The 26,678-nt window shown below is 39.0% G+C and overlaps 1 protein-coding gene across 2 annotated transcripts in view; it reads right to left on the bottom strand.

Annotated features, from left to right (window-relative positions):
- Window positions 1–21,251, bottom strand: part of dock8 (dedicator of cytokinesis 8) — a 69,249-nt gene extending 47,998 nt beyond the window's left edge. Inside the window, exons 1-5 of one of the 2 annotated variants that reach the window (XM_061729348.1) lie at window positions 21,081–21,251; window positions 11,573–11,672; window positions 5,618–5,793; window positions 5,208–5,279; window positions 4,921–5,029 (exon numbers count right to left, since the gene is read on the bottom strand). In XM_061729348.1, the coding sequence (XP_061585332.1) occupies window positions 4,921–5,029; window positions 5,208–5,279; window positions 5,618–5,793; window positions 11,573–11,672; window positions 21,081–21,133 (510 nt within the window). In that variant the 5' untranslated portion in view covers window positions 21,134–21,251. Of the gene's footprint in view, window positions 1–4,920; window positions 5,030–5,207; window positions 5,280–5,617; window positions 5,794–7,690; window positions 7,736–11,572; window positions 11,673–21,080 lie in introns of those variants that run through there. The other variant, XM_061729349.1, reaches the window with a different exon arrangement.
- Between the last annotated feature and the right edge of the window lie 5,427 nt (window positions 21,252–26,678).

The raw sequence follows: 26,678 nt of genomic DNA, 5'->3' as shown, positions 1-26,678 counted from the left end.
TAGGCAGACAGGGCTGTAGGACTATTGAAAGATGTCGATGCAAGGGATAGAAGACTTAAGTTTTAAATAACTGGTTTAATGTTTTAAAAGTTTAATATCCCTTGCAAACATTTTTTTCAAATACTGGCAATTGAGTAGTCATCAGGTCTTATCAAAGCAATTTTGAAATAAATTCCTCCAATGTCCAGCTTAGAAAAAATGCAAATTAAAAATCCTTATGAGGGTAGGATTTCTGGTGTATGACTTGCTGATGACATCTTTTCCTGTATCTAAACTTAATGCTTGGAAACTAATAATAAGTTTTCCAATAATAATGGAAAACTTCGTAAATTTAAAATGCAGTTCCCCGATGTCTGTAATAAATGTGGAGAAAATAAGAGCACTTTATTCCATTGTCTATGGTCATGTCCAAAAATGAAGGAAATTTGTGAAGTTAGATTTATGATGCAGGAGTTGTTCGTTTATAAAACTATTGCTGGAACTCACATTTTTCACATTGAGCTTCAACCCTGAAGGGCATCAAATCAATTGTGAAAACAATTTCATAAATATGGGGATATTACAATAGAAAGGAGTGATTGGTTTGTCAAGAAAAGAGATAGATGAACCAAGCATCACAAAGAGACTCAAAGAAGTGTCTTTATATTTACCAAAAAAAGAAAAAAGAAAATCACATATGAATCTGCGTGCCATGTAGTAGCTGACCAAGTCCTGCAGACAGAGAAAAGCCAGCAGGCTGATTGTTGCAATGCAAAGACAGAAATGATTTGCTGAGCCACTGCTGCAACTGCTCTGCAGAACAACCATCAAGGGTCCTGTCAGCAGCTCAGCCCTGCTGGACTTTGACTGAAGAAAAAAAGAAGATAAAAAAAACTGCGAGGCAGCTGCAATAACTTTCACACATCTAATTAAGTCCCTTATGTGATATGCAGATGTGTTTTGAGGCACTGGAGTGTTATCTTTGATCATGGATGAAAAATAAACTGTCTCATCCTGAAGTATTTCCAGGCCACTCTTAATCTGAACAATCTTAAAACATTGCAGCTTTCATTACTAGCTTCCTTCTAGCTTGTTATTTCTCAACTTGCATTTACAGACAAATTCTCCTAACCCGGCAAACAAATCACAACACCAGATGTTGGGATTGTGGCATGAGACAGTGTCTTCACATTAGTTACACTACTTTTACATTGGGTCTTCCAGCGGTGAACAGGTAAACAATTGCTTGGCCATCTGCTTGCAGCTATGTATCAGAAAAGAAACAAATAATTGTCTAATTCACAATAAGATTAAGAGAAATGTTATATATCTATTCTGTCAGGTGATCAATTCATATATTTTAAGCTAAAAATGCATCAGTGAGAGGGCTCTTTGCGTGACACTGGTGCCATATGGAGTTACTCAGTCTCAGCTACTAGGCATGGCACAACCTGATTCCCATGGTGTATGCCGATCAGAGCGCACCCCTTCTTCTTCTTGTCGCTTTTATTCTCATCGTCCATCAAACTCACATCCGGCCTCTCACACCACAGGCTAGGACTGACCATGCATCTACCCTGGTAAGGCTCCAAAAGACCATCAAACAACAACCCCGGGCTTTTTGTTAAAGCAGATTGAACCACAGCTATTAAATACTGAAAGACAATATAGTTGTTCTTCTCCTCCTCTGTGTCACTCTCTCTCTCTCTGGCATGTAGATGATAGGGGCCCGCAGCAGTAATAAGGGGCCTTTTAGTTTGGGCGATTAACCAGAACTGGCAGGGATGGTGCAAAAGGAGGGAGGGGGGATTTGGTGAAAGTAGCTTGGATGGCTGGGACCGCCTGATCCTGGGAGCTGGGTATTTGTGTGAGACAGAAATGTGAGAGAAAGACCAATGAGAAAGGATGGGAACTTGTCCTAATTCAAGAACTGGAGCACTGAGCCACGGATCCTTACTCAAAGTATGGCCTGAGATCTTCATGTAGATGCATAGATAGTTTTTTTGCACAAACATTTAAGTACATAATTCAATGAGCAACATGCAACTAAACTTGTTAAACATCAAGTGTAGACATAATGAGAGCTGCAGTGTGTAAAATATTCAGTTTTATTTCAATGAAAGCCAACTTGAAAGGGCCAGTGTCACTCTGGAAAGAGTGATGGGAATAGTAAGACACTGTTGTGTTGAGTATTAAATACCCACCCCCTCACATTTCACAGTCATCTCTCTCCAGCCTTGATCAGTATGGACTGCCATGCTCATCTCATTACAATATCTTCCCTTCACTAAAGGTACTTTAACTTGCTTGGCATTGTGGCATTCAAGAACAAAGTAGTTTTCCTTGTAGTTCTCCTTTAAACAAAGCTTGACATTTAAGGAAGTGCATTTAAATCAATGCACCGAGTGTGGTTGACTGGATATTGGCTAAGTTTAGTTTAGCATGGAATTGGAAAGTAGAAGGAAACAGCTCTGGCTGCAGTCGGCCTTTTAAAATCCAATCGCAGTGTCTGTTGTACTTTATATTTTGATGAGGTTTATCAGTTTTTCTTTTTGTTTTTAATTTCATATGTTATGAAAGCAAAGCATAACCAGCTGCTGACAAATGTTCACCAAAAACTATCTGCATTTCTCTTCAACCGCTTAAAAATCCATAATTATTTGTATTATTTAAACAGATACTGTAACACTCTTGTCTTTATGCTAAGGAAATTTTCCTTTTCAGGTTATTCCTATGGTTCCAGCTTTACCTAAAAGTGTCAAAAATCTAAGATTTCCTAAGAAAATGTTTTATAAAAACTTGCCATTTGACTGCATGTTAAATCTGTGTATCAATAACAATTTAATCCAAATAAGAATCACTTAACAGCAGACACGGTGCCTAACACATGTCCACAGCCAGCTGGGAAAAGAACAACATTTCCATTAAAGCAACACAGAGGGACGTTAGCAAGATTTAGCACTGTGGGTGGTGGAGGTTAAGTCACTTTTAAGATGTTTAGAATTACGTAACTTTTTTTTTTGGCTCTTCCTTAGTAATACCCTCATTTTCATTTATCTAAGGTGCCTCTGCTATGATGACCGCTTGAGCTCTGTGGGTTATTTCATTGTAATTGATGTGTGACATAGTAGCATAAGCGGTACCCAGCTGTCCAGACGGGACGGGAGCTAGAACTACATTAATAATTTAATTGGGTCTGGTTTGTGCCAATAGCAAGCATGGGAGATTGCTACAGCTAGACGATGCTTTAAATGAAATCAAAATTGATATTTTTACATGTACTAAAGGCCTGTGTTTTGCTTTAAGGAACATTTGCTGTTTTATCATCGACTTCTCATACAGAATACAGAAGCATACAGAATCAGATCTACACAATATCCGACTCCCATGACGTCAGCAAAATAAGAGAGAAGTGACATTAGTTAGGAATTATTCAAGTGTAGCCCACAGCAGGCCACAAGTTTCACTCGGAAAAAGGCTTTTTGAAGGGGGCTCCACTGAATAGCAGTTTACTGGTTAACCACAATATCCTGCTATCCATATTCTTGAAAATGGGAATTTCAGGCAAAGCATACTCGTGGTTTGAATCTCATGTCCCAGGCCACTGCTTCAGCATGTCCCGGCAAAGGCAAATGTTCATAACCAGTCGTCTCTCCACAGCTGGGGCCCCTCTTCTTTGTTATACCCCCCATCCTAGGAGCCGCTTATCACCTTGCCTTTTTTCTTGTCTCTGGTACAGAGGATACCCACCTAATGAATTCACGGTTTCCCCCACAAATCTCAACTGTTGGATACATCTGCATAGATGAAGGAACACCATCTTCAGCTAAGCCTCTAAGATTACACTGCCTGATCCCAGCTAACCAGTCTATCCAGAACAAAGTCAATGTCCAAGTTGCCTCTGTCGAGCCAAGGTTGTAAGAAACCTGGTTGATCGATGAGCAGTGGTCTTTCTCTGACTGTGTCGTATCTGTATCTCAAACATGCCACTTTGTATTGCATAAAAAATGTAAAAATCAGGCCACACCCACCTCAACATGCTACATAACTCCTGGTTCAGGCCATGCTTACCTCTCATTGGTTGGTTGAACACCAGCCCTATTTAGCTGGTTGCTTGAACCAATCAAAAACTGCTCACATCAATTCAGTTCAATCTTATTTATATAGTGTCTATTACATTGCAAGTTGTCTCTAGGGCCTTTCCAGAGACCCAGAGCATGACCCCGGGGCAATTATTAAATGAACAATAGCAGGTAAAAACCGCAAACATCATACCATTACTCACTGAACTCCACTGACTACCCTTGGCCGCCCAAATAAAGTTCTAGACCCTATGACTTTAAACTCTATCCCTACGGAGGGATGCATCTCTTTGGAGCACATCTCCTCTCCTAACATATCTAAAATCCAACTTTTCTAACTGCACTTTTCTACATTTACTTTCAGATTAGTCCAATTGTGTGTATAATGAAGAAGTGAAGAGGAACGGTTTTGGTAGTTGCTAGGCCACAATGGAAACAGGGAAGTTGTGAGTCTGTTTTAAGCAGCTACGCATCATGTGTGAAATCTATAAAAATATCATGAACATAAAAGGTTCTGTTCAAATGCACATGAACACAAACATGTGAGGAGGATTACATGGCAGTCACAGCAGGAGAGACAGCAACTTCTTCAAGGTTCATATTTCTGAGTTTGATAAAAGCTGTAATGTTAAAAGATTGAACCAAGTGTTTTATACACGATGGCATCACCTTGACGGAGTCTGCCAGAGCCAGTAAATTCCTCCAATTCTAATACAACATACCGGTAGTTCAGAAAATGTATACCGAGCACATATAAACCAAGAAAAAGCAACCACTATTATTGTCTTTGTAGAACAAAAGTAGAAGGTGCTTTCACAAAAGAAATATCAGATAGTGTCTATGCATTTATGTTTCTTACTGGTTTGTCTGTTGTTTCTGGCTGAGCGTCAGACTCAAAGACTTGTTTCTGCAGGAGTTTGTGCAGGCCAGCTCGCTCTGAATACGTGCTCCAGCCATCCCCCTGGCACCTTTAAACACACACCCAAAGCAAAGATCAACACTTTTACTTCACCTACACACCACTACAATCTAAATCAGTCCTCAATAATAACAAACAGATGTCTCTTGCAACATAGGAAATAGAGTGTATGTGTCTGTAGCAGAATGAGAAAGAGTCTCACAATATATTACATTTAAGGGGTTTACCTTCTGGAGACTACAAGCCATGGCTGTGTGTAACTCTTAATGCAGTCTCTTACATGAGGATCCAACTCCACTCTGTTAAAGGATGAGGACAATAAAAAGATATGTACATAGAAATACTTGCAGGCAGACAACTGTAAACCTTAAATTCTTCACTTATTTAAATCTGTACTTCATGGCCAAACTGTGGACAGATAAATGTATAAACTAAGATAAAACAATGTCTCTGAACAATTTACAGTTAATGAAGACATTCAGATTATCTGTTTACATTGTGAAGTACTGCATTTTGCTCACTGTTTTGAAACCGTATGAACACCCTTGAATAGTTCAGCAACTAAAATTGAAAAACACTGTTTTCTGTCAGCTGATCTTTTTTTCTTTGTCCTCTAAAAACACCATCTACAACCCACCCTTCCTCTGGGACAGAGTGCCGAGTGGTGCGATGCTCCTTCTCCACCAACTCCACTTTCAGGTCATCGTCGGGAAAGTCTCCAAGTTCTTGCATCAGAGCTGCGTCTCCACTTTTCAACTGTGACATCAGAAACTCCTCCAGGTCCAAAGGCTCCACTGCGTCATACGTCGGAGGCTGAAGAAAGTGTGATAAAACCACAATAATATTCAGAAACAAGCATCACCATTAAATATACAACATATACAGCAAAGCAGGCAATCAACAGCGACCCAAACAAAAGGGACAATGCTCAAGTATTTTCAACTTTGATGTAAAACCCATAAAACTGTATGATGAAAATAAGTGCCACAAAAACAGTCACAAAAACAAACATTAGCACTGACCTTAACATCAGGACACAAGACAGAGCTTATGAATGGTGAGTTCTAACCTTAAATGTGCAGAAAATGTTTGAAAAAAAGAAACCAAACCGTGAAGCAGGTGGGACCAAACATGTTGAATCATGACTTTCTAATAGCTAGTACCTCTCAAGGAACTAAAAGATACAAACGCACAAATAGAAACTGGATTAAACGGGGTTGTATTAAGCAGTCATGCTGTTTTATTTTTCTTATCTACAAACCTATTTTTAGACAGAGATGCTAAAATCCCACACCCTGCTACAGCAAATTAAAATCTAAGCTTTTACCGGTACTATGTTAATGCACAGGTACTCTGAAGTACTGTAGAGGTTAAGGTCATAGTTATCCTCAACACACAATGAAACCAATTCCCGTTCTGGCTTCAAAAGTAGAAAAAAATGAGCCAGAGAGGAAACAAAAAGCACAGCTGATGAGACAGTATATATTGTATATGCATGTGCCTCCTGGGGGCCTGGTTTGTTGTGCTTGTAAAAAGAGGAACCTTTATGAAGCAAGTGCCGCTTTGAAAAGTGACAAAAACTTTTAAAACTGGGCAGATAACCAATCTGATAACACTCCACAGGCTGCAGCTGGCAGCATATTGTACTGAAAAGTATGAAAAAGAATAACATAGCCAATTCACTGTATCATGAAATCAAATATGTGTGCACCAAAGTATTTAAAACATTTTTGTCAAATGTTCAAGATTTTTATGCACAAAATCCCCAAAAAGCACACAAACAGGTTGCATCTTACGCGGTAAGGTTGTGCAATATTTATAAGGGAAAGCAAAAGAGAAAAATGCAGAGAATAACCAGCCTGTGTCATTCACAGTAAAATGTGTGTGCACAAAGAAGGGGTGGGGTTAGCTGCAGCAACAACATGAATCATTGTTCTATGAACTTTTAAAAGCAGTGCAAATTCCATCTGCCTTCAGACATGTATTTGCACATCAGCGTACCCGGAGATGTATTTTTCTCTGTAAAGCAGTCTAGCAAAATGCCTCCCATGGCTGAGTAATGGTTACCATGGAACAGAGACAACAATACACTTCTAGCTAGAAGGAACAACTATATCATTATCATTTTTGAATAAGAGACCCGCACATGGAACGCCTCCTTTCTATAGAAAGACTTTTTTTTTGTTCAGCTAAAATTAATGGATGCAAATCTATGCATGCTTCTGATCGGTTCCTGCTGCTCTGGGGAGTCAGAGAGGCCAGTAAGAATCTGTGACTCCTCGCCAAAGAAAATCTGTGACTTTTAAATCAGCTTACTCAATGAGGATTACGAAGGTGATGTACTGAATTAATTTATGAACCTGAAAACTGTCTTTAAAAGCAACCTGAGCTGCAAAATAAACATGGAAGGGCAGCAATATGCATCAATAGAAAAGATAAATTAAAAATGTTTTTGAAAAGCCACGAAAAAACTGTTTTTTTCTGATGAATGGAATTTTATGTAAAATGAAGCCATTCAAAATCATTAGAAATGTAGCAACACAAGTGTACTTTGGCAGAAAAAAAAAGAGCCAGGAGAAACATCAAATGTGCAATGAACTAAAGACAACCATTGGTCCTAAAAAGTACATCTACATTTAAGCATATTAATAAAGTAATTTTCAAGTTTTATTATCTGACACGAGTACTCGAACAAATAAAAAAAACTTACCCTGCTGAAAAGTGTGCACTATAAAAGGGAAGTGCATAAAATGGCGCACTGCGGATATAGGAACCTGCACAACGCGGCGCTTACACTGACGTTGAACGATTTTGGCTGAAACTAAGCCACTACCCCATTCACATATCTGTTTAAAACCTTCTTCATATTTCTAGAACTTGACACGTCGAGGATAGTTGAGAAGAAAGCCTCAATATTTCTAAAAGTGGAAATGGTGTTAAAAACCACTCCAAACTGAAGTTTTGATTACAAATGTTTCAACTAAAAGATGTTTGGAAGACGATCTCAAGCCTTGAGCTTTACACTTCAAGGGGAAACCACATTAAAGGAAGTGACATCAGCCATGCCTCCCTCCATCAGCCAATGTTTCAACACACAGGAACAGAGTATACACACATATACACACACATACACACACAAAAAACAGTACATCTCATAGGCACAATGCAAATGGTGCCAACTCTTTCGACAAACCTAAAACTGTACAACTTATCAGACAACACTGTTCAGAATTTTAGGCACAAATTAACTTAAAGGAGACCTACTATGAAAAACAGGTTTTCTCTTGCTTTAACATATATAAAGTGGTCTCCCCTCAGCCTGCCAACTCAGAGGAGGAAAGCAACCAAATTCTGCAGTGTCTGTACAGCCGCCCGGATGAGCCATCCAGTGTCATGTGACTTCTATGAGCCGTTCAGATTCTGCTCCCTTTCGTTACGTAACCAAAATGCAAACCATGCCCTCAACTATAAAACCGTGTAACTGCATGCAAGCGTCCGACTATCACGTAGCACTGTGTGACATCGGACGCTCTCTGTCCATCTCCCTCCAGCAGCTGCCACTTTATTGAGGTTTTTGTAGTGAAATGAGGAGGAATCATAGAGATAACTTCTCATTTCAACTAACTGGCTCAGCCGTTCCTCATCCATGACTGTTTCCTACAGCGCTTTCAACCGACTTTCAACGCGAGCGACAGGAAGAAAAGAGAAGCAGCCGGGCGTCCGACAAATGTTCAGCTCACACCGTGTCCTAACTGCATGCGATGCGAGCGAGCGTCAGCGACAAAAACAATTCCATTGCTTTATTTTCTATTGGACTATCCAAACTGGCTGCGAGCGACGCGCAGCGCGGCACGCTGTTTTGAGCTGAACATTTGTCGGACGCCCTGCTTCTATTTCCTTCCTGTCGCTCACGTTGAAAGCCGGTTGAAAGCGCTGTAGGAAACAGTCATTTCAATACAAGAACCTCAATAGAGAGGCAGCTGGCTGGAGGGAGATCGCCAGGGAGCTGGAAGGTTCTGATAAGATAATAAGATAATATATAATAATAATATAATAATAAGATAATATTTCTTTCTGCAACTTTATTGAGGTTTTTGTAGTGAAATGAGGGGGTATCATAGAGAAAACTTCTCATTTCAACTAACTGGATCAGCCGTTCCTCATCCATGACTGTTTCCTACAGCGCTTTCAACCAGCTTTCAATGCGAGCGGCAGGAACAAAAATAGAAGAACATTTAAATATCACAATATCAAGCTTGTTTTCTGTTTAGAAAGTACAAACGTAGGAAGATTACAAATACTCACCCATCTTTTACTTGTCTCTTTTAGGAGTTATTTTAGGAGTTTCTTTCAGGAGTGCACGAGCGGGTAGTGCAGAGAATAAAGGCTGATTTATGGTTCCGCGTAAAATCGACGGCATAGCCTACGCCGTAGGGTCTGCGTTGGTGTAACGTGGAACCATAAATCAGGCTTTTAAAAAGCGTCAATCAAAATAACGCGGGGGCCCATAACGCTTTCAGTGTGGACAGAGAGCGTCCGATGCCACGCAGTGCGACGCGATATTCGGACGCTCGTGTGCAGTTAGGACAGGCTGTCAAAACGGCGGGCTACGTTGCGCCGCGCCGCGCCAGTTAGGACAGTCCAATAGAAAATAAAGCAATGGAATTCATTTTGTCGCTGACGCTCGCTTGCATCGCATGCAGTTAGGACACGGTGTAACTCCGTCGGCCGGAGCTTCCGCCATTTTTTCGTAGAGTTGTATCGCGTCATTCAGGCAGCCAATCAGCACAGTGCCTCATTATCATAGCCCCGCCCACTCAGAATCCCTCATAGAGAAGGAGGTTAGAGACTGTGATGATAAAGACATGGTTTAGAGGCTGAATTTCTAATTTATTTAGCAAAAACAATCAAAAGCTTGTTTTTAAGACATTCAAGGCCTGTTTAAAATAGGTATTAGATGCCATAATAATAGGTCCCCTTGAAGCAAAAATGAAATAAAGTCAAATGAATCAAATAGTGACAGTCAACATGGCAATCTGCTTCCTGACTGCAGCCCCAGACATTCCTTCCTCATCCCTGTGCTAGGCATGACTACTGAATAATGGGAAACCACCATCCCAGAGATTATGGAATTAAAACCCTTGCTCAAATCCAGACATATTAAAGATTTGCCTGCATAAGCTGCAAGGTAAGCAGGCTGCATCCAGTGCCTGTCAGTAGGCAAGGCATTGACCCATTTCCCAAACAGGTTAGAGATTAACCGTGATGGACGCCACTAGTTAGGATGGATGGTCCAAGCACTGCTGTCAGCAGTCACTGTCAACTGACAAATTCAAGGATCATTACAGTGAATTTACAGAAGGCCTTCAAATAAGTCAAACTAAAAAATAGACAAATCAGGAGGCATGGTGCCTAAATAGTTAAAAAAACGACTCAAAATTGTAAATATATCGGGGGGAGCAAAGAGGGGAGGAAAGGTGAGGGAAAAGACTGAAATAGAAATATCTAAGAGTGAGAAACAGATAGCTGGGAGGCAGAGACAGAGGCTCAGAGGGTACCACACAGAGACAAGCAGTGTAGTGGGAACAAATCCCTGTAAAGGATTAAAGTACATCATTCTGTCTGCTTGCTTAAGAGAGGAAGAATCATGAATCTGTCTGCGAGGCTTCAGCCGACAAAGCAAGAAACCAACCTGCAATAATAGCAATCAAGCCACTACAGAAAATAAGGGACTCAGAGTTTTCCAAACCACATTAAAGTGTAAAGCATGTTAATCCTTGGCTATGCTCTCATCCACTATAAAAGGCAAAAAAAAAAAATATTTCTGGTAAAGCTCAGTTTTAATGTCTTTGCAGAAGCCATTCAATTGTGCTGTTGCAGGATTGTTTGGATTCAAAACAAAATCCTCAAGACTAGACACAAAACTTAATGTCTTATTGTAGCCTAATGTCAGTAAAAATGTCAGTGGACTCTTTTAAGACTGACTTAAAAACCTTTTTATTCAGGAAGGTGTTTTTAAGTTGAGTTTTATGACTTATTATTGTTTTATGTACTGGCTCTGCGGCACACTGAGATTTTTGGATGAAGAGTGCCTTACAAATATAATGCATTATTATTGTTAGTAGTACTAGTAGTGGTAGTAGTAAAGAAGATGTAAGGATGATGATGTTAAAAACCCTTTAATGGGTTCTAGTTATAAACAGAGATATTAAAGTTGCATAAGTGGAGAACTACGTGAAACATCTTTGCAAACCTTATGGTCGTATTTATTCCTCTAAATGAGGCATTACATCAGTAAATGAGTGAAATAAGATAACATGTGAAACACTGATTTTAGTTGCATTACATTTTTATAAGTGAAATAATTGAAACAAAAATAATCAGAAGTATAAATTAAAAAATATAGCTTGTGTTTCTTATAATCATCTTTGTGAGACCTGCCTGCTGCAAGTGGCTAGCTCAAAGTTATCTGTAAATTCATCAAAGGCGAAAACTGAGATGATCTGAAAACAACTTCATATAAAAAACATGAAAAAAAAAAAAAAAAAAACTACTAACTTGAATGTATTTTTTTTCATAGAAGGAAACTCACCACAGTGAGACAGGCCGAGGCCGAAGCATTAGAGTTGCTCCGGCTGTGTTGAAAGCCATAGTTCCCGCTGAAATGACGTCTGATCTCTGCAGAGGAGTGTCTGAAACAAATGTTGGAAACATGTAGGTAAGGAGGAGGAGAATTTAAAAAAAAAAAAAAAAAAAAACAATCAGCGTAAAATATTTGTTGAGACAGAGGAATTACAAACATTTACAAAAACGTCTGCAAATTCCATCAACATGAATGCAGCAGCGTATATAAAACTCCAACACTGTACCAACTCACATTATTTTGAATTGGTCAGCCATGGTGATTCTATTCAAGCTATTGTTTGCCCTCTACAGAAAGCACATCTCTGCCGGCTGTCTACAGGCTTTGTCATGCTGGCAACCATACAAGCATTGGAATAAATACTGTGCCCTGATTTAAGGGTCACACCAGGCAGGAAATCAAAATGACACCGGAATGAAGTACTTTTTCTAACATATCAGGATGATGGTGTTTGTGTGCGAAATTGCGCATACCCGTCTGTAGCCTTCTGCAAAAAGGAGGGGAGAACAGAACAGAAACACTGCCCCAATTTATTGGAGACATGCCATCTCCTCAGAGCCAGTTCACTGTCTATTTCTTTGTAATTAATCCACCATGTCATTAGAGTCCAACCAAAGTCTGCAGAACATGCCCTTCAAAGCCCTTCAGCTCGATGACAAAAAGGATAGTTTTGCATATATAACAATATGTAATCATGTTTTCACTATGTGTGTGAGCGTGCATGTGTTGCTTTTGTGAGTGTCAGAGACACTGTTTGCTGTAATAATTCGACAGAGCAAAGAGTTAAAGGGCAAAGACTTAAGTAACTGGGTCACATTCCTGGCTGCTTCCCCTGTGGTCAATCTCGTGAATGCATAAGTCCCCATTGCAATTGTTACGACATCCCTGTTACCAATTATCAGCATAAAACCATAAATGACGACAGAATGGAGGAATGCAAGTATATCAAACTGAAGCAGCAAAGTCATGAAACATGTAAGGAAACATCATGCAAATTTAGCTAGTGCATTCTTCAAAGATAAAAAAAAACCACTGACTGACATATTATTTCTACACAATGTGGGTTAGGCAGTTTACATGCTGTACTGAAGTTGGCCACAACCTACTTTGATCATGCTGTTTATATCACTTTCTCCACTCCCATCAATCACCCAACATGTCAGCACAGAAAATGAATGTGAAATTAGGTTGTGGCATGGGAGGGAGAAACGTAAACAAATGTACACAAAGAGCAAAGTCCGTCAGAGCAGCAGCACTTTATTTAAACACATAACTACCCCGCTGTCATAAAAGAAACTAAATGTAAATACCAAGACAAGGGCTAAGAAGACAAAGTAACAAACAGAAGATTAAAAAAAAAACTAAATGATGACAATTAAATAAAGCAATCACCATAAAACACTTTGAGAAAACAACTACATGAGGCATATTACAGAATATACTTTTCACCACGGAGACACCACAGACGCACAAACACACCGTTACAGGAATGTCCTGCCACATGTTCAACTTTTTTTCGCTCTGTTATTACCAGAAACAGCAGTGGTATTGTGCAATTCGCACTTGTGTACTTTAAGCCTACAAAGTTAACCCCATAAATATACACAACTATACACAAAACACTCACACCTCATGGCTATTCTTGCCATCTGGCCACTGAACAGGTTTGTTGGAGCAGTGTAGTTGTGCCAACACAGTGGACAGAGGCGGCGACGGTGGGATCTCGCATATACGCCCCACCTCGCATCTGTACAAAAGTCACAGGCTTCACAGGCCAACTCCTTCATGCTGCTAGTATTTTTGGAAAAAGTGCTGAGTAACTCTGCTTCACTTGCAATGCAATGTGCAGGTTAATGTATAAAAGCGTCAGAAAGCTTCTAGTGTCTGCGCTTCGGTTGAATTGGTTTCTCTTTGAAACTACACTCATGTTGAGATTTCAGTGAATCTCTCCAGTTTCTATTCATATCAAAATAATAATGTCAAGAGGAAAACATCAAAACAAATATGTATATATTTTTTTAATCCCTTTTTCCTGTCTAAGGGTCTAAGGCAGGGGTCGGCCTCCCAAAATGTTGAAAGCGCCGTATTGGACCAAAAACACAAAAAACACAATTTGTCTGGAGCCGCAAAAAATTAAAAGTCTTGTATAAGACTTAGAATGAAGGTCCTCCGCTGCAAATGTAGCTGCTAATGTCTTTCCACACGACTCTTTTTGTTACGCAAATCTATGGAAGAGTATTAGGGCCAGGCAGGAGAAAAATAAAAATAATATTTTAGAGGAGGAATATTTTTTTTTCATTATGCACTTCGAGAAAAAAGTTGAAATGTCGAGAAAAAAGTAAAAATGTCGAGAAAAAAGTCAAAATGTCAAGAAAAAAGTCGAAATGTCAAGAAAAAAGTCAAAATGTTGAGAAAAAGTTGAAATGTCAAGAAAAAAGTCAAAATGTTGAGAAAAAAGTTGAAATGTTGAGAAAAAAGTTGAAATGTCGAGAAAAAAGTTGAAATGTTGAGAAAAAAGTTTCGACTTTATTCTTGAAATTGTATTTTAACATTAATTTCGACATTTCTACTATTTTCTCGACATTTCGTTAACGGAAATGTTGAAATGTAATATTTATTCTATACATTTTTACAGCATTGGAAAACGTTAAGAATGTTTGTGTCATGTTTGTCCTCCTACAGAAACCATATTAACGCAAAAAATATATTCCCCTCCCCCATCTATTTCCATTTTTCAAACATTTTTGAAAAAGCTCCAGGAGCCACCAGGGCGGCGCTAAAGAGCTGCATGCGGCTCTGGAGCCCCGGTCTAAGGGCATGTTATTTGCTGCGTTAACAAAGTGTGTACCCAAGATAATTTTTAACCTGTAAAACAGACCCATAATATGGGTTTGTAAAGATAACCGCTCAACAATATGTGCCCTTTCCTCCCTTTCAATCGTCACTGGAAAGACAAAAGTCATGCAATTCAAAAGAACAAGAAACATGCAACGTACAAGAAATATAATGTGTATGTACACAAACACACACACTTTGGGGAATCGTTAACTTGCATTCACTGATGAGCATTAGGGGCTCATCTATAAAAAGATCAGCAAAGAAAGCAGTAATCAGCTCTTGCCAGCAGGGCCATGCTGACATTATTCCACCAGTAGCAGACAAACAGCTTGTCACAGCAGACAACATCTGTCTCTCTCTTCAGCAGGCCTCTCCTGGCATCTTTTGTAACACAAAACCAAAGCTCCTGTCAGGATCAAAACAGTGCTTTGAATTTTAGTCATTTAGCTCAATTATACCAAAAGCAGCTTGTGCCATGTGTCTAACAGGAAGTGGAGTCTTGATTATTGCGTTTCACTGAAACCTCAAAGACACAATTGCTAGTCGATGTATTATTTTTTCTATGGTGGGAGCAACCCAGAGTCTAGACTTCAAAAGGGGCAAATATTTGACTTTTAACAATGCTTTCATGGCTTTTAACTGGCAGGACACAAAGTTCAACAGCGTTACGTATGGACTGGGCCGTAACCCACTTTTAAAAAAAAACGTTGCTTTTTCAAGTTGACCACAGTGGTCTAAAAACGCAGCTTCTGGGATTTTTGGACCTCGGCATGAGACAGAGCTTCAGGTTTAAGATCTCTGACAATAACCACAATGGCATTCTTCAAAACACACAAGCTTTGCCACTGTTTCTTTCAACTCAATGATGTCATTCGGCTGAAAAATCAAGAGGAAACAGACCAACATCTGCAAATCAGGGAATTCTAATAAGAAACTGCTCCCAAGCAGTTGAATTACTCCTTTGTTGTGTCATTTGAAACTCTCTATATACTGCAGCCTACTGTTAATGAGTAGTGAATGGTTCATTGAGATTTCAGCCCAATATATACTGTGTAATCATTTCACAGCATTTACTCTCCAGTTTTAATGTCATTGGAACTGTAAGCAGAAAGTATTAAAAATGCTCCAGGAAGCTGGCAAATGTTAATGTAAACTATGATCCACATTTGAAAAAAAGAAAATCTATACACCATGTAGTTACCACTAATTTCATAATAAGATCAGACTGGAGAAGGTAAAAATCTATTAGTCACATGTCCACTTTTCCTGGACGCATGCAACCAGAACACAACACATCATCCATCACAAGATCTCATCCTTATTCAAGACGGTAACATTTGGACTTTTATTACTCGCTGAACCCAAACCTTGATGACAATAATTGCTAGTTTGGTTTTCTTTGCCTTTTTTTCCTGAGATATAATCAGAAAAATGTCAAATCAACAGAGATGAGGTTGGTGCTTTTAGAACAGCTGCTCTCAGGGAGTTGATGTTAAGCTGTTATTAAAAATGACATCCCACAGAGGCTTAAAAGGAAAAAAATAACAGAGTAGATCATTAGGCACACAGTTTTTCATCACTATCATCCCTTTTTTTCTTAAATGGTAAAAGACTGGTACCATGCATATCAACTATACCAGGGGTCACCAATCCTGGTCCTCGAGGGCCGGTGTCCCTGCAGGTTTTAGATGTTTCCCTGCTTCATTGCACCATGATACAAGTGACTGTGTCATTAACAGAATTGTGCAGCCCTGGATGACAAGCTGATGACGATTATTAATTTGAATCAGGTGTGTTAAAGCAGGGAAACATCTAAAACATGCAGGACACCGGCCCTCAAGGACCAGGGTTGGAGACCCCTGAACTATACTATGTCCTTTCAGATCAGTCATTTTGTAGACCAATTGATCAACACAAACATCTTTTGGACTATTACTGTATGGTACTCACTTGACTAATTGATACATTACTGAACAAACGGGTTCATTAAAAAAAGTTCACATTAATTCAGCATTATTACTCCAGCATCACGGATCACTAGTTTCTATATTGTTATAATCACTAATCTCATTTTCACTATCACTTTGTAAAAATCCGATCATCCTTCAAAAAAGCAGAAAGAGTGCATCTTTCATTTAAAGAAATGACAATAGGGGCAGCGCATTTGATCATTGAACAGAGTGAGGCATGTTTTGTTAAAGCAGCTTTTGTGGTTGAAATATTTATGACCTGTCAAAATTGCCCTTAATCTGTCATGAATGTGGTTGAACCTCATAGGAGGTAATTAAATTCGAATATTAAATACCTGGAGATGTTATATGATAATGAATGATTTTTATTATATTAAATTGTGCAATGTGGTAAAAAAAATCCCTAAATTATCCATCAGCACAAAAGCTTTTGCGATTTTGTGAAAGGTTTCAAGAAGTCTGCTCGGCAAGAAATCTCAGTATGAATTTCTGGGGCTAAAACCGTCGACGATCCCACCCAAGGGGAAAAGTCTGGGCCCATTTTCTTGCGTCATACGTGGCAGGCCTGCACTTGCTGTGTCTGCATATGGTGTGTTGCTGTAAGTATTTATCCTTTCATTCCCCACAGATTCCCCAAACTGAGTCTGCTTCAAAAGCTGAAATTATCATCATTTCTCACAGATGTAGCTCTGATTAACAGGCCCCTGAGACAAAGTATACCGTCACATACACCACTTTATTAGGTTAACCCAGGGGTCGGCAACCCAAAATGTTGAAAGAGCCATATTGGACCAAAAACACAAAAAAACAAATATGTCTGGAGCCGCAAAAAAATTAAAAGTCTTGTATCAGCCTTAGAATGAAGGCAAATGGCAAAAGGAGAAATGTCGAGAAAAAAGCCAAAATGTTGAGAAAAAAGCCGAAATGTTGAGAAAAAAGTCTAAATGTCGAGAAAAAAGCCGAAATGTCAAAATTAATGTTGAAGTACAATCTCGAGAAAAAAGTGGAAATGTTGAGAAAAAAAGTGGAAATGTCAAGAAAAAAGTCGAAATGACGAGAAAAAAGTCGAAATGTCGAGAAAAAAGTCAAAATTTTGAGTAAAAAGTTGAAATGTCGAGATTAATGTTGAAGTACAATTTCGAGAAAAAAGTCGAAATGTTGAGATTAAAAAGGAAAGGAAAAAAGAAGAAAGAAAAAAAAGAAGAAAAAGGAAAAAAAGAGGAAAAAAAGAAAATAAAGAGGAAAAAAAAGAAGAAAAAAAAGGAAAAAAAAGGTCAAACATTTTTGAAAAAGCTCCAGGAGCCACTAGGGCGGCGCTAAAGAGCCGCATGCGGCTCTAGAGCCGCGGGTTGCCGACCCCTGGGTTAACCTGATGTACCTGATAAAGTGACCGGTGAGTGTAACTTTAAGCAAAATCATCTGTGTTTACGCCTCAAGGCGTTAGTCCCATCAGGCATGCTGCTCTGCGACAATCATTCTTATTAGTTTTACGAAGTCTCCCCCAGTAGGGGTGGGTGACTCGTGAACCCTGAAATATCCTCTCCCTTCAAGCACAATTCTTTCCTCCTTGGCCTGTGCGGAGGAGGAAACACAAGAAAACAGAAAGTGGTGTGGTAAATACAAAAAGAGGAGAAAAGCAGAGCAAAGGGATGCCCCCACTGTGTCTCTCTCATACTATCATGCGTCTCCAGGCTTAATGGGACTCATTACTATCAGCACCATCACGACTCAGCTTCCTGTCCAAGGGAGGCACTCACAAACACAGCAGCCATTTGGCAGGAACCGGGTCACAGGAGGCTCAATACAAGAAGAAGTGGCCAAAAGAGAAAAACTTGCAGCTGCGTTTCAATACTTTATCTCCAGAGTGAGTCATGTTATCTAAAGCTTTCGGGGAAGCTCTACATCTTTACACCTTCCCCACTTCGTAACTCAAGCCCACTAACAGACGTGAGGGTTAACGGATGTCATCAGCTGAACGCCCAGAGGAAATCAGATGAAACTCCATCTAGAGCCCCTCCCCACTTAAGAGTATTGAACAAGGGAGGCCTCATGTCCACAGCTGTCCTCACACCTGTTACCATATGGTCGCAAATCACATCATATTAAGTGTTTTGCTCCTTCTAACCGTTCAAACCCAAATCAGCACTGCACTACACTATTACTCAAGTTGGTTTTTGACATAGAGTCACATTTCTGTTCCATTCCTCTTTTATGTGTTATGTGCTCATGAAGAAACACACATTTCCTGATTTAAAACTGCTGTATGCAAAAAGTGAAGTGAAACAGTGAGTGTCTTCACTTTGCAGGATTTCCTTCGCACTCCATCCTGACAAAGATGCCAAGGGTCAGTCGAGAAGCAAGCATGAGATTATTGATTGTTTAAGGGGTGCAAAGACAAACACTCTTTCAAAATGTTATACTCAACAAATCCCGGTCTACAACTATGGCTTGTATTAAAAGGTTAGGGTTTTTTTTGCTGATGCTGACCTTAAAACTTGTGACCATTGTTCCTCATTGTATAACAGTTTGTGATTGTCTAGATTTTATTGCTGTGATTGCATTTTTTTTTCATTCTTTTTTCTGACCATTCCATGCACGCACAATTTAATCCACTAGATAACTGTGTGAAATAACACACAATGTCCAAACTGAAAGTATTACTCCAGTACCAATTCATAAAAACTGCATGTAATGCCAGGTCCCAGCTTTAATTTTGGTATATTCCCTGATCAAAGGAAGTCCTTAACAGACTGAACACTTCTTTATCAGACTAACATCAGGTTTAGTATAGATTTTGCTTTGGTAATTAGTTACTTTTGCAGTATATTTAAGGTAATTGTCCTGCTCAATACCTAAGCTGAAGCTGACTGCTCTGCATAAATCATGTTGTTAATCTCAGCGATTAAATGGTAAAATAAATTCCATTCTTTCAGGAGCTTTGCAGCTATATAAACACCCCAGTCACCATCCAGCTGCGAGACATGATGGTGTTAGCTCAGTCACTCATCCTTTCTTTTTTTTCGACTCCTTCTCTTTTACTTCATTTGCCATTTTGCAAGGCATTTTTTGTTAGCCGTTCATAGATCTGTGCTTCAAAACTCTAAACAGTTCCTGTTTGTATTTCTTGAGAAAATCTCCACCCTGACCTGTCTGGGGTTTTGAGGTTTACCAACAGTTTGTATCTAATGCTGAATCCTCAAAGGTTTAGATTATATGAAAATGATATTACGGCTCGCAGAAAACTTCCTACCATATTCTCTTTTGTTTGTTTACTTTTTCAAATGCAGCCAATTGATTTCAGTACACCTCCTCTGACAAGTCCATCTTTTTCAAGCCTAATTATTTTCTTTGTTACCAGTGTTCTTGCAATGACAAACTACACCAGTTCAATATAAAGTCTAGACAACTCAGACTTTAAAAGACATTGATATTTAATGTTAAATATCAACTGAATTTGTTCAATGAAAAAAACTCAGAAATGTCTTTTTTAACCTGACTGTTCAAGAGCTTGGATGTCCAGCATCCTCATTGTAGTTATGAAGCACACAACATCAAGCTGCACCACAGTGCTGCATCTAATAGCCAACCTCTCTGCTGGCTCATCACTGGAGTCAGGCTGCAACCCAAGATCCTTCACATCTGAGCAGCTGAGCTCAGCTCTGCACAACACAGCACTAAAACGCACAGCCATGATTTCTCCTCACATTTCTTGTGGTGGACAGAGGACCGGAGGAGAGAGTATTCGACCAACTCTGAGATGGACTTGGTTGTCAATTAACGTGAGGTTAATATTTCAGTTTCAATTCAGAGTTTCAGAGGATAGGGTGAAGGTTATGACGATTCTTCTTTCCAATCTAAGAATAAGCGCAAGGACCTCATCATATTCCCATAACAGAAATTTGACAATAAAATATTCTGCACATACTTTCTGCAGCACTGCACACAAACTATGCAGGCTTTGGCCTGCTTAACTGTGGTAAAATACATCCAACAGAAGCTTTATATATGCCAGAAGTGTTAACCATACTAACAATTAGTTTATTTTTGTTCATGATTTGTACTACTAAGGGGGCATCGCACACAATAGACTTCCTCTACACCTGGCCAGTGTCAAAGCAGGAACTATGACAACATCCCTCCTTATTTTTACAAGCTCTATGAGCTTTTTCAGACCTTACCCGCCACAGGAAATGATAAAATTGGTCCTACTAGCCATAGGATCTGCATGGTCGAGAGGAGGAAATGACAATGATATTAGTGTACGAATTTGTACATTCAGAGGATAAAGTTCAGCTTGTTTCCACAAAGTCCACGATGTTATCTTATTCTAACTAAAGAAAGGGGGATTGTTTATTACCTGATCACGAGCCTGTTGGGATAAAAAAAAAAAAAAAACACTTTATTTTCAATAAAACTAAAGAAAAGTTGAATGTTGACCCTTCAGGCTGCTTTTTTTCTGGGGCAGAAAGAATGAACCTGCAGCAGCAGCAGCATTCACAACATGTGGCTGCCTGCTCCACTGTGGAATCCCCAGCAAATGTCAGGGAGAGCTCCCTCCCACACTCCAGTGGAGGTATCGCCGCTACAAACCTACCTGTTTGGGTTAAAACAGCCAGTATTTGACACATGCATGCGGGGTTTGTTGTTACCTGTTGATCTTCAGCGCGAAGGCTCGCCGCTCCGCGCTGCCCAGAGAAGCCATGAGCGAGTCCGAAGTCCAGCCGCGGTGACTCTGGTGTTTAACGCGGTCTCGCCCGCTCCCTGTGACCCGCGCACGGCTCCTTCCCCCCGCTGCGGCTCCGCTACCACATCCACGCTCACGCTGACAGCGGCAGCAGCTGTTCTGGGTGGAAACTTCCGCGTTAAGCCTAAAGGAGGATTTATGGTTCAGCGTTAAATCGACGCAGAGTATACGCAGAGTCGACGCAGAGCCTACGGCGTAGGGTACGCGGCGAGACGCACCGTACGGTGCGCATCGCCGCGTAACCTACGCCGTAGGCTCTGCGTCGATTTAACGCAGGACCATAAATCATCCTTTATCTGCGAGGCATCCCGCCCGGCGCGAGCGGGGACAAGATGGATGAGGCATGTGCGCACCCTCGCTGCCGCGAGGAGCTGCCACAAAGACACTGTTTTATTTTTATTATTTTTATTTTTCCTGGATTTGTTTATGAATAGCTTGAAAGGAGAGCATTTTATGGAACGTTGAATGAATAATAAATACGTCCTCAGAAGGAGTGAATTGTATGGAGGAAGATTTGTGTCTAATTATTCAATCAAAAAAATTCACTTCAATCAAAAAAAATGATTTCAATCAAAGAAAAAAAGTTTGAATGCAATAAAATATTTGAGACTAAAAAAAAAATGCATTCGAACACTGTTTTTCTTTGATTGGAAATGTTTGTTTTTTTCGATTTTAAGTGATTTTTTTTTTTATTGAAGTGAAAAAAGTTTAGAAGTCTTTTTTTTTTTTTTGAATAATTTTGACACAAACATCACGCAGTGGGTCGATGCTGCCTTCCCCATTGGTCAGACCATAGACAGACATGTTTGAGCACAAAGAAAGCAAACCCATCCACCAATCCCAATACTACGACGGAGTATTAGGGCCAAACAAAAAAAACAAAAAAAGGAAATTACGAGAATAAAGTCATAATGTAATGAGAAGTCGTAATATTACGAGAATAAAGTTTTTTATATATTATAAATATATAAATATAACTTCACAAGATGCTCAATATTCTTCATTTTAACACAGGGAGAAGACTGCTCTTCCTGTTAGAGTTCTCATAAATTACCACTTTATTTTCATAATATTATGACTTTATTCTCATAAATTACCACTTTATTCATTATGACTTTATTCTCGTAATGTCACAACTTTATTCTCGGAATTTTACGACTTTATTCTCGTAATATTACGACTTTATTCTCATAATATTACGACTTTATTCTCGTAATGTTATGACTTTATTCTCGTAATTTTACGACTTTATTCTCGTAATATTACGACTTTATTCTCATAATATTATGACTTTATTCTATTACGACTTTATTCTCAGAACATTACGACTTTATTCTCGTAATTTTACGACTTTATTCTCATTATATTATGACTTTATTCTCGTAATTTCCAAATTTTTTTTGTCTTAGTTTGGCCCTAATACTCCGTCGTACAATACAGTTATTTTTTATTTTTATTTTTCCTGGATTTGTTTATGAATAGGTTGACAGGAGACCATTTAATGGAACTTTGAATGAATAATAAATACGTCCTCAGAAGGAGTGAATTGTATGGAGGTAGATTTGTGTCTTAATTATTCAATCAAAAAAAGATTGCATCAATCAAAAAATATATTTTCAATTAAAAAAAATTCACTTCAATCAAAAAAAATGATTTTAATCAAAGAAGAAAAGTGTTTGAATGCAAAAACAATATTTGAGACTCAAAAAAATGCATTCGAACACTGTTTTTCTTTGATTGGAAATGTTTTCTTTGATAGAAGGGAAGTTTTTTTAGTTTGAAGCAACTTTTTTTATTGAAGTAGTGTTTTTTGTGTTTGGGTTTGTGTTTGGGTAGGACATTTGTGTATTTATCATTCAATCAAAAAAGAAGTTGCTTCAAAATGAGCATAAGAAACAAAATATTTTCAATGAAAAAAAATCACTTCAATAAAAAAAACTTTTTCAATCAAAGAAAAAAAGTGTTTGAATGCAAAAAAAATATTTGAGACCCAAAAAATTGCATTTGAACACTTTTTTTGGGATTGAAAATATGTTTTTTCGATTTGAAGTGATTTTTTTGTTGATTGAGGTGAAAAAAGTTTTGAAGTCTTTTTTTTTTGATTGAATCATTTTGACATAAACATCGCGCAGTGGGCGAATGCTTCCCCATTGGTCAGACCATAGACAGACATGTTTGAGCACAAAGAAAGCAAACCCATCCCCATTACAGTTGTGTGAAAAAGTGTTTGCCCCCTTCCTGATTTTTTGCATGTTTGTAGCACTTTGTAGCACATGTTTCAGATAATCAAACAAATTTAAATATTAGATAAGATAACAAGTAAACACAAAATACAGTTTTTAAATGTTTTTATTATTAAGGGGAAAGAAAAATCCAAACCTACATGGCCCTGTGTGAAAAAGTGATTGCCCCCTACCTAATAACTGGTTGGGCCACCCTTAGCAGCAACAACTGCAAACAAGCGTTTGCGATAACTAGCAATGAGTCTTTTACAGTGCTGTGGAGGAATTTTGGCCCACTCATCTTTGCAGAATTGTTGTAATTCAGCCACATTGGAGCGTTTTCGAGCATGAACCGCCGTTTTAAGGTCATGCCACAGCATCTCAATCGGATTCAGGTCGGGACTTTAACTAGACCACTCCCAACTCTTCATTTTGTTTTTCTTAAGCCATTCAGAGCTGGACTTGCTGGTGTGTTTTGGATCATTGTCCTGCTTCAGAAACCAAGTGCGCTTCAGCTTGAGGTCACGAACAGATGGCCGGACATTCTCCTTCAGGATTTTTTGGTAGACAGCAGAAGTCATGGTTTCATTTACCACAGCAAGTATTCCAGGTCCTGAAACAGTAAAACAGCCCCAGACCATCACACTACCACCACCATGTTTTACTGTTGGTATGATGTTCCTTTTCTGAAATGCTGTTACTTTTACACCTGATGTAATGGGACATACACTTTCCAAAAAGTTCAACTTTTGTCCCGTCAGTCCACAGAGTATTTTCCCAAAAGTCTTGGGGATCATCAAGATGTTTTCTGGCAACTGAGACGAGCCTTTTCATGTTCTTTTTGCTCAGCAGTGGTTTTCGTCTTGGAACTCTGCCATGTAGGCCATTTTTGCCCAGTCTCTCTCTTATGGTGGAGTCATGAACAATGACCTTAATTGAGGCAAGTGAGGCCTGCAGTTCTTTGGATGTTGTTCTGGGGTCTTTCGTGACTCTTGGATGAGTCGTTGCTGTGCTCTTGGGGTCATTTTGGGCGTCCGGCCTCCTGGGAAGGTTCACCACTGTTCCATGTTTTCACCATTTGTGGATAAAGGCTCTCACTGTGGTTCGCTGGAATCCCAAAGCTTTAGAAATGGCTTTGTAACCTTTTCCAGACTGATAGATCTCAATTACTTTGTTTTTCATTTGTTTCTGAATTTCTTTGGATCGTAGCATGATGTCTAGCTTTTTAGGATCTTTTGGTCTACTTCCCTTTGTCAGGCATGTCCTATTTAAGTGATTTCTTGATTGAGAACCAATGTGGCAGTAATCAGGCCTGGCTGTGGCTGGAGAAATTGAACTCAGCTTTCCAAAGATGTGATGAACCACAGTTAATTTATGTTTTAACAGGGGAGGCAATCACTTTTTCACACAGGGCTATGTAGGTTTGGATTTTTTTCCCGCTTAATAATAAAAACCTTAATTTAAAAACTGCATTTTGTGTTTACTTGTGTTATCTTTGTCTAATATTTAAATTTGTTTGATGATCTGAAACATGTGTGACAAACATGCTAAAAAATAAGAAATCAGGAAGGGGGCAAACACTTTTTCCATACAACTGTATATATAATAATGTTCTTTAATCCAGGTCAGGACCTACTGTCCTATATATTTCAGGTGTTTTCCCTGCTCCACAACACTTGGCTCAGTTCATGACGCTGAAGACGAGCTGAAAGTGATGCTAACTTTTGAATCAGGAGCACAGAGTAAAAGTCATCCACCCATTGCAGTGTTTCCCAACCCTGGTCCTCGAGGCACACTGTCCTGCATGTTTTAGATGCTACCCTGATTCAGCACACTGTGATACAAGTTGCTGTGTCATCAAGAGAGTTGTGCAGACCAGTTGCTTTTGTACAATGTTGTACATTAGAATGTGTCTCTTTCGCTGATTCAACTGAATGGACCATTAACATACTTGTGCAGACCTTGATGACAAGCTTGTGACAACCATCAATTTGAATCAGGTGTGATGATGCAAGGAGACATCTAAAACATGCAGGACAGTGTGCCGCAAGGACCAGAGTTGGGAAACACAGTACTAAACAAACCAGTTATGTTTGATCAGGTTGTGACCTTTTCATTTGTCCTGTTGTGTATTTTGGTCCATCCAGTGTCAGAAGCCTATTATAAATGACAAATGAACCAGGATTTTCAACTTGCAAACCAAATTAAAGGCATAATTTCTTAGTCCGGACCAAACATACCAAACTACAAGTGTGAATGTACCCTTAAACACTTTTTTAAGACTGTGTATTCTTCTAGCACAGGGGGTACAATCAGTGACCTAACTGAGTTTTGTTTGGCAAGGATAACATAAGTGTTGACTGACCAGTCAACCTGACTGAAAAAAAGCCAAACCAAATCAAATTTTATATGAAAAAGAAGTATACGTATTATCATTGGTCATGTAATAGTTTTAAAACATAATTACAAAAAAAGAAGAAAGCAATTAATGAACTGAATGCAATCAATTTTGAATCTGAATCTAAGAATCTGAATAACATATTTTAACAATTTTTTAAGAAAATTAACACAGTGCACAGAATAACGATAGTTCTAAATCAATCTTACATTTCATAAGAACATGAATTAAATTTGAATAAAAAAGGTAAAAGCTTGCAATTTTCATAAAATGTGGATTTAAAAAAAATGTTAGATACTAATTAGGAATACCTCACATGAAACTTATAATACCGGTATTAGCAGGGGTGCACACAAACCGGTAATCAAGTGCCAGTCTACTGCATGTTTTAAAATTTAGATGTTTCCCTGCTTCAACACACCTGATTTTAATCACTGATCATCATCAGCATGTCAGGTTTACACAACTCTGTCAGTGACACGGTCATATCTGTCAGTGTTGTGTTGAAGCAGGGAACATCTAAAACATGCAGTAGACTGGCCCTCGAGTACCGGCTTGTGTGCACCCCTGGGTATTAGCAAATTTAAAATTAACATTACTTTTCACTGTACTATGGTAAATTGAATACTGCATTTATTAAAACTGCATTAATTTTTGTCGTGACAATATACATTCAGTCTTAGTGGCACAGTAATTAGCCATGGCTCCCAACAACATGAGTCAATGCTTGTGGTTTTCAGCACATCTGAGAAGAACATTTTTTATAGTAGCCTACGGGTAATATGTCTTGCATTAATGGACTTATTCCAGAAGCAGCATGCACTCTGTCTTACGCTGAAATGGAGCAGAGGAGCTGCTCTTGCTTGGACATGCTGAGACTTCT

Source organism: Cololabis saira, chromosome 9 (genome assembly GCF_033807715.1).
Source record: "Cololabis saira isolate AMF1-May2022 chromosome 9, fColSai1.1, whole genome shotgun sequence".
Classification (NCBI taxonomy): Eukaryota; Metazoa; Chordata; class Actinopteri; order Beloniformes; family Belonidae; genus Cololabis; species Cololabis saira.
This window is presented reverse-complemented; position numbering and strand designations above follow the sequence as displayed.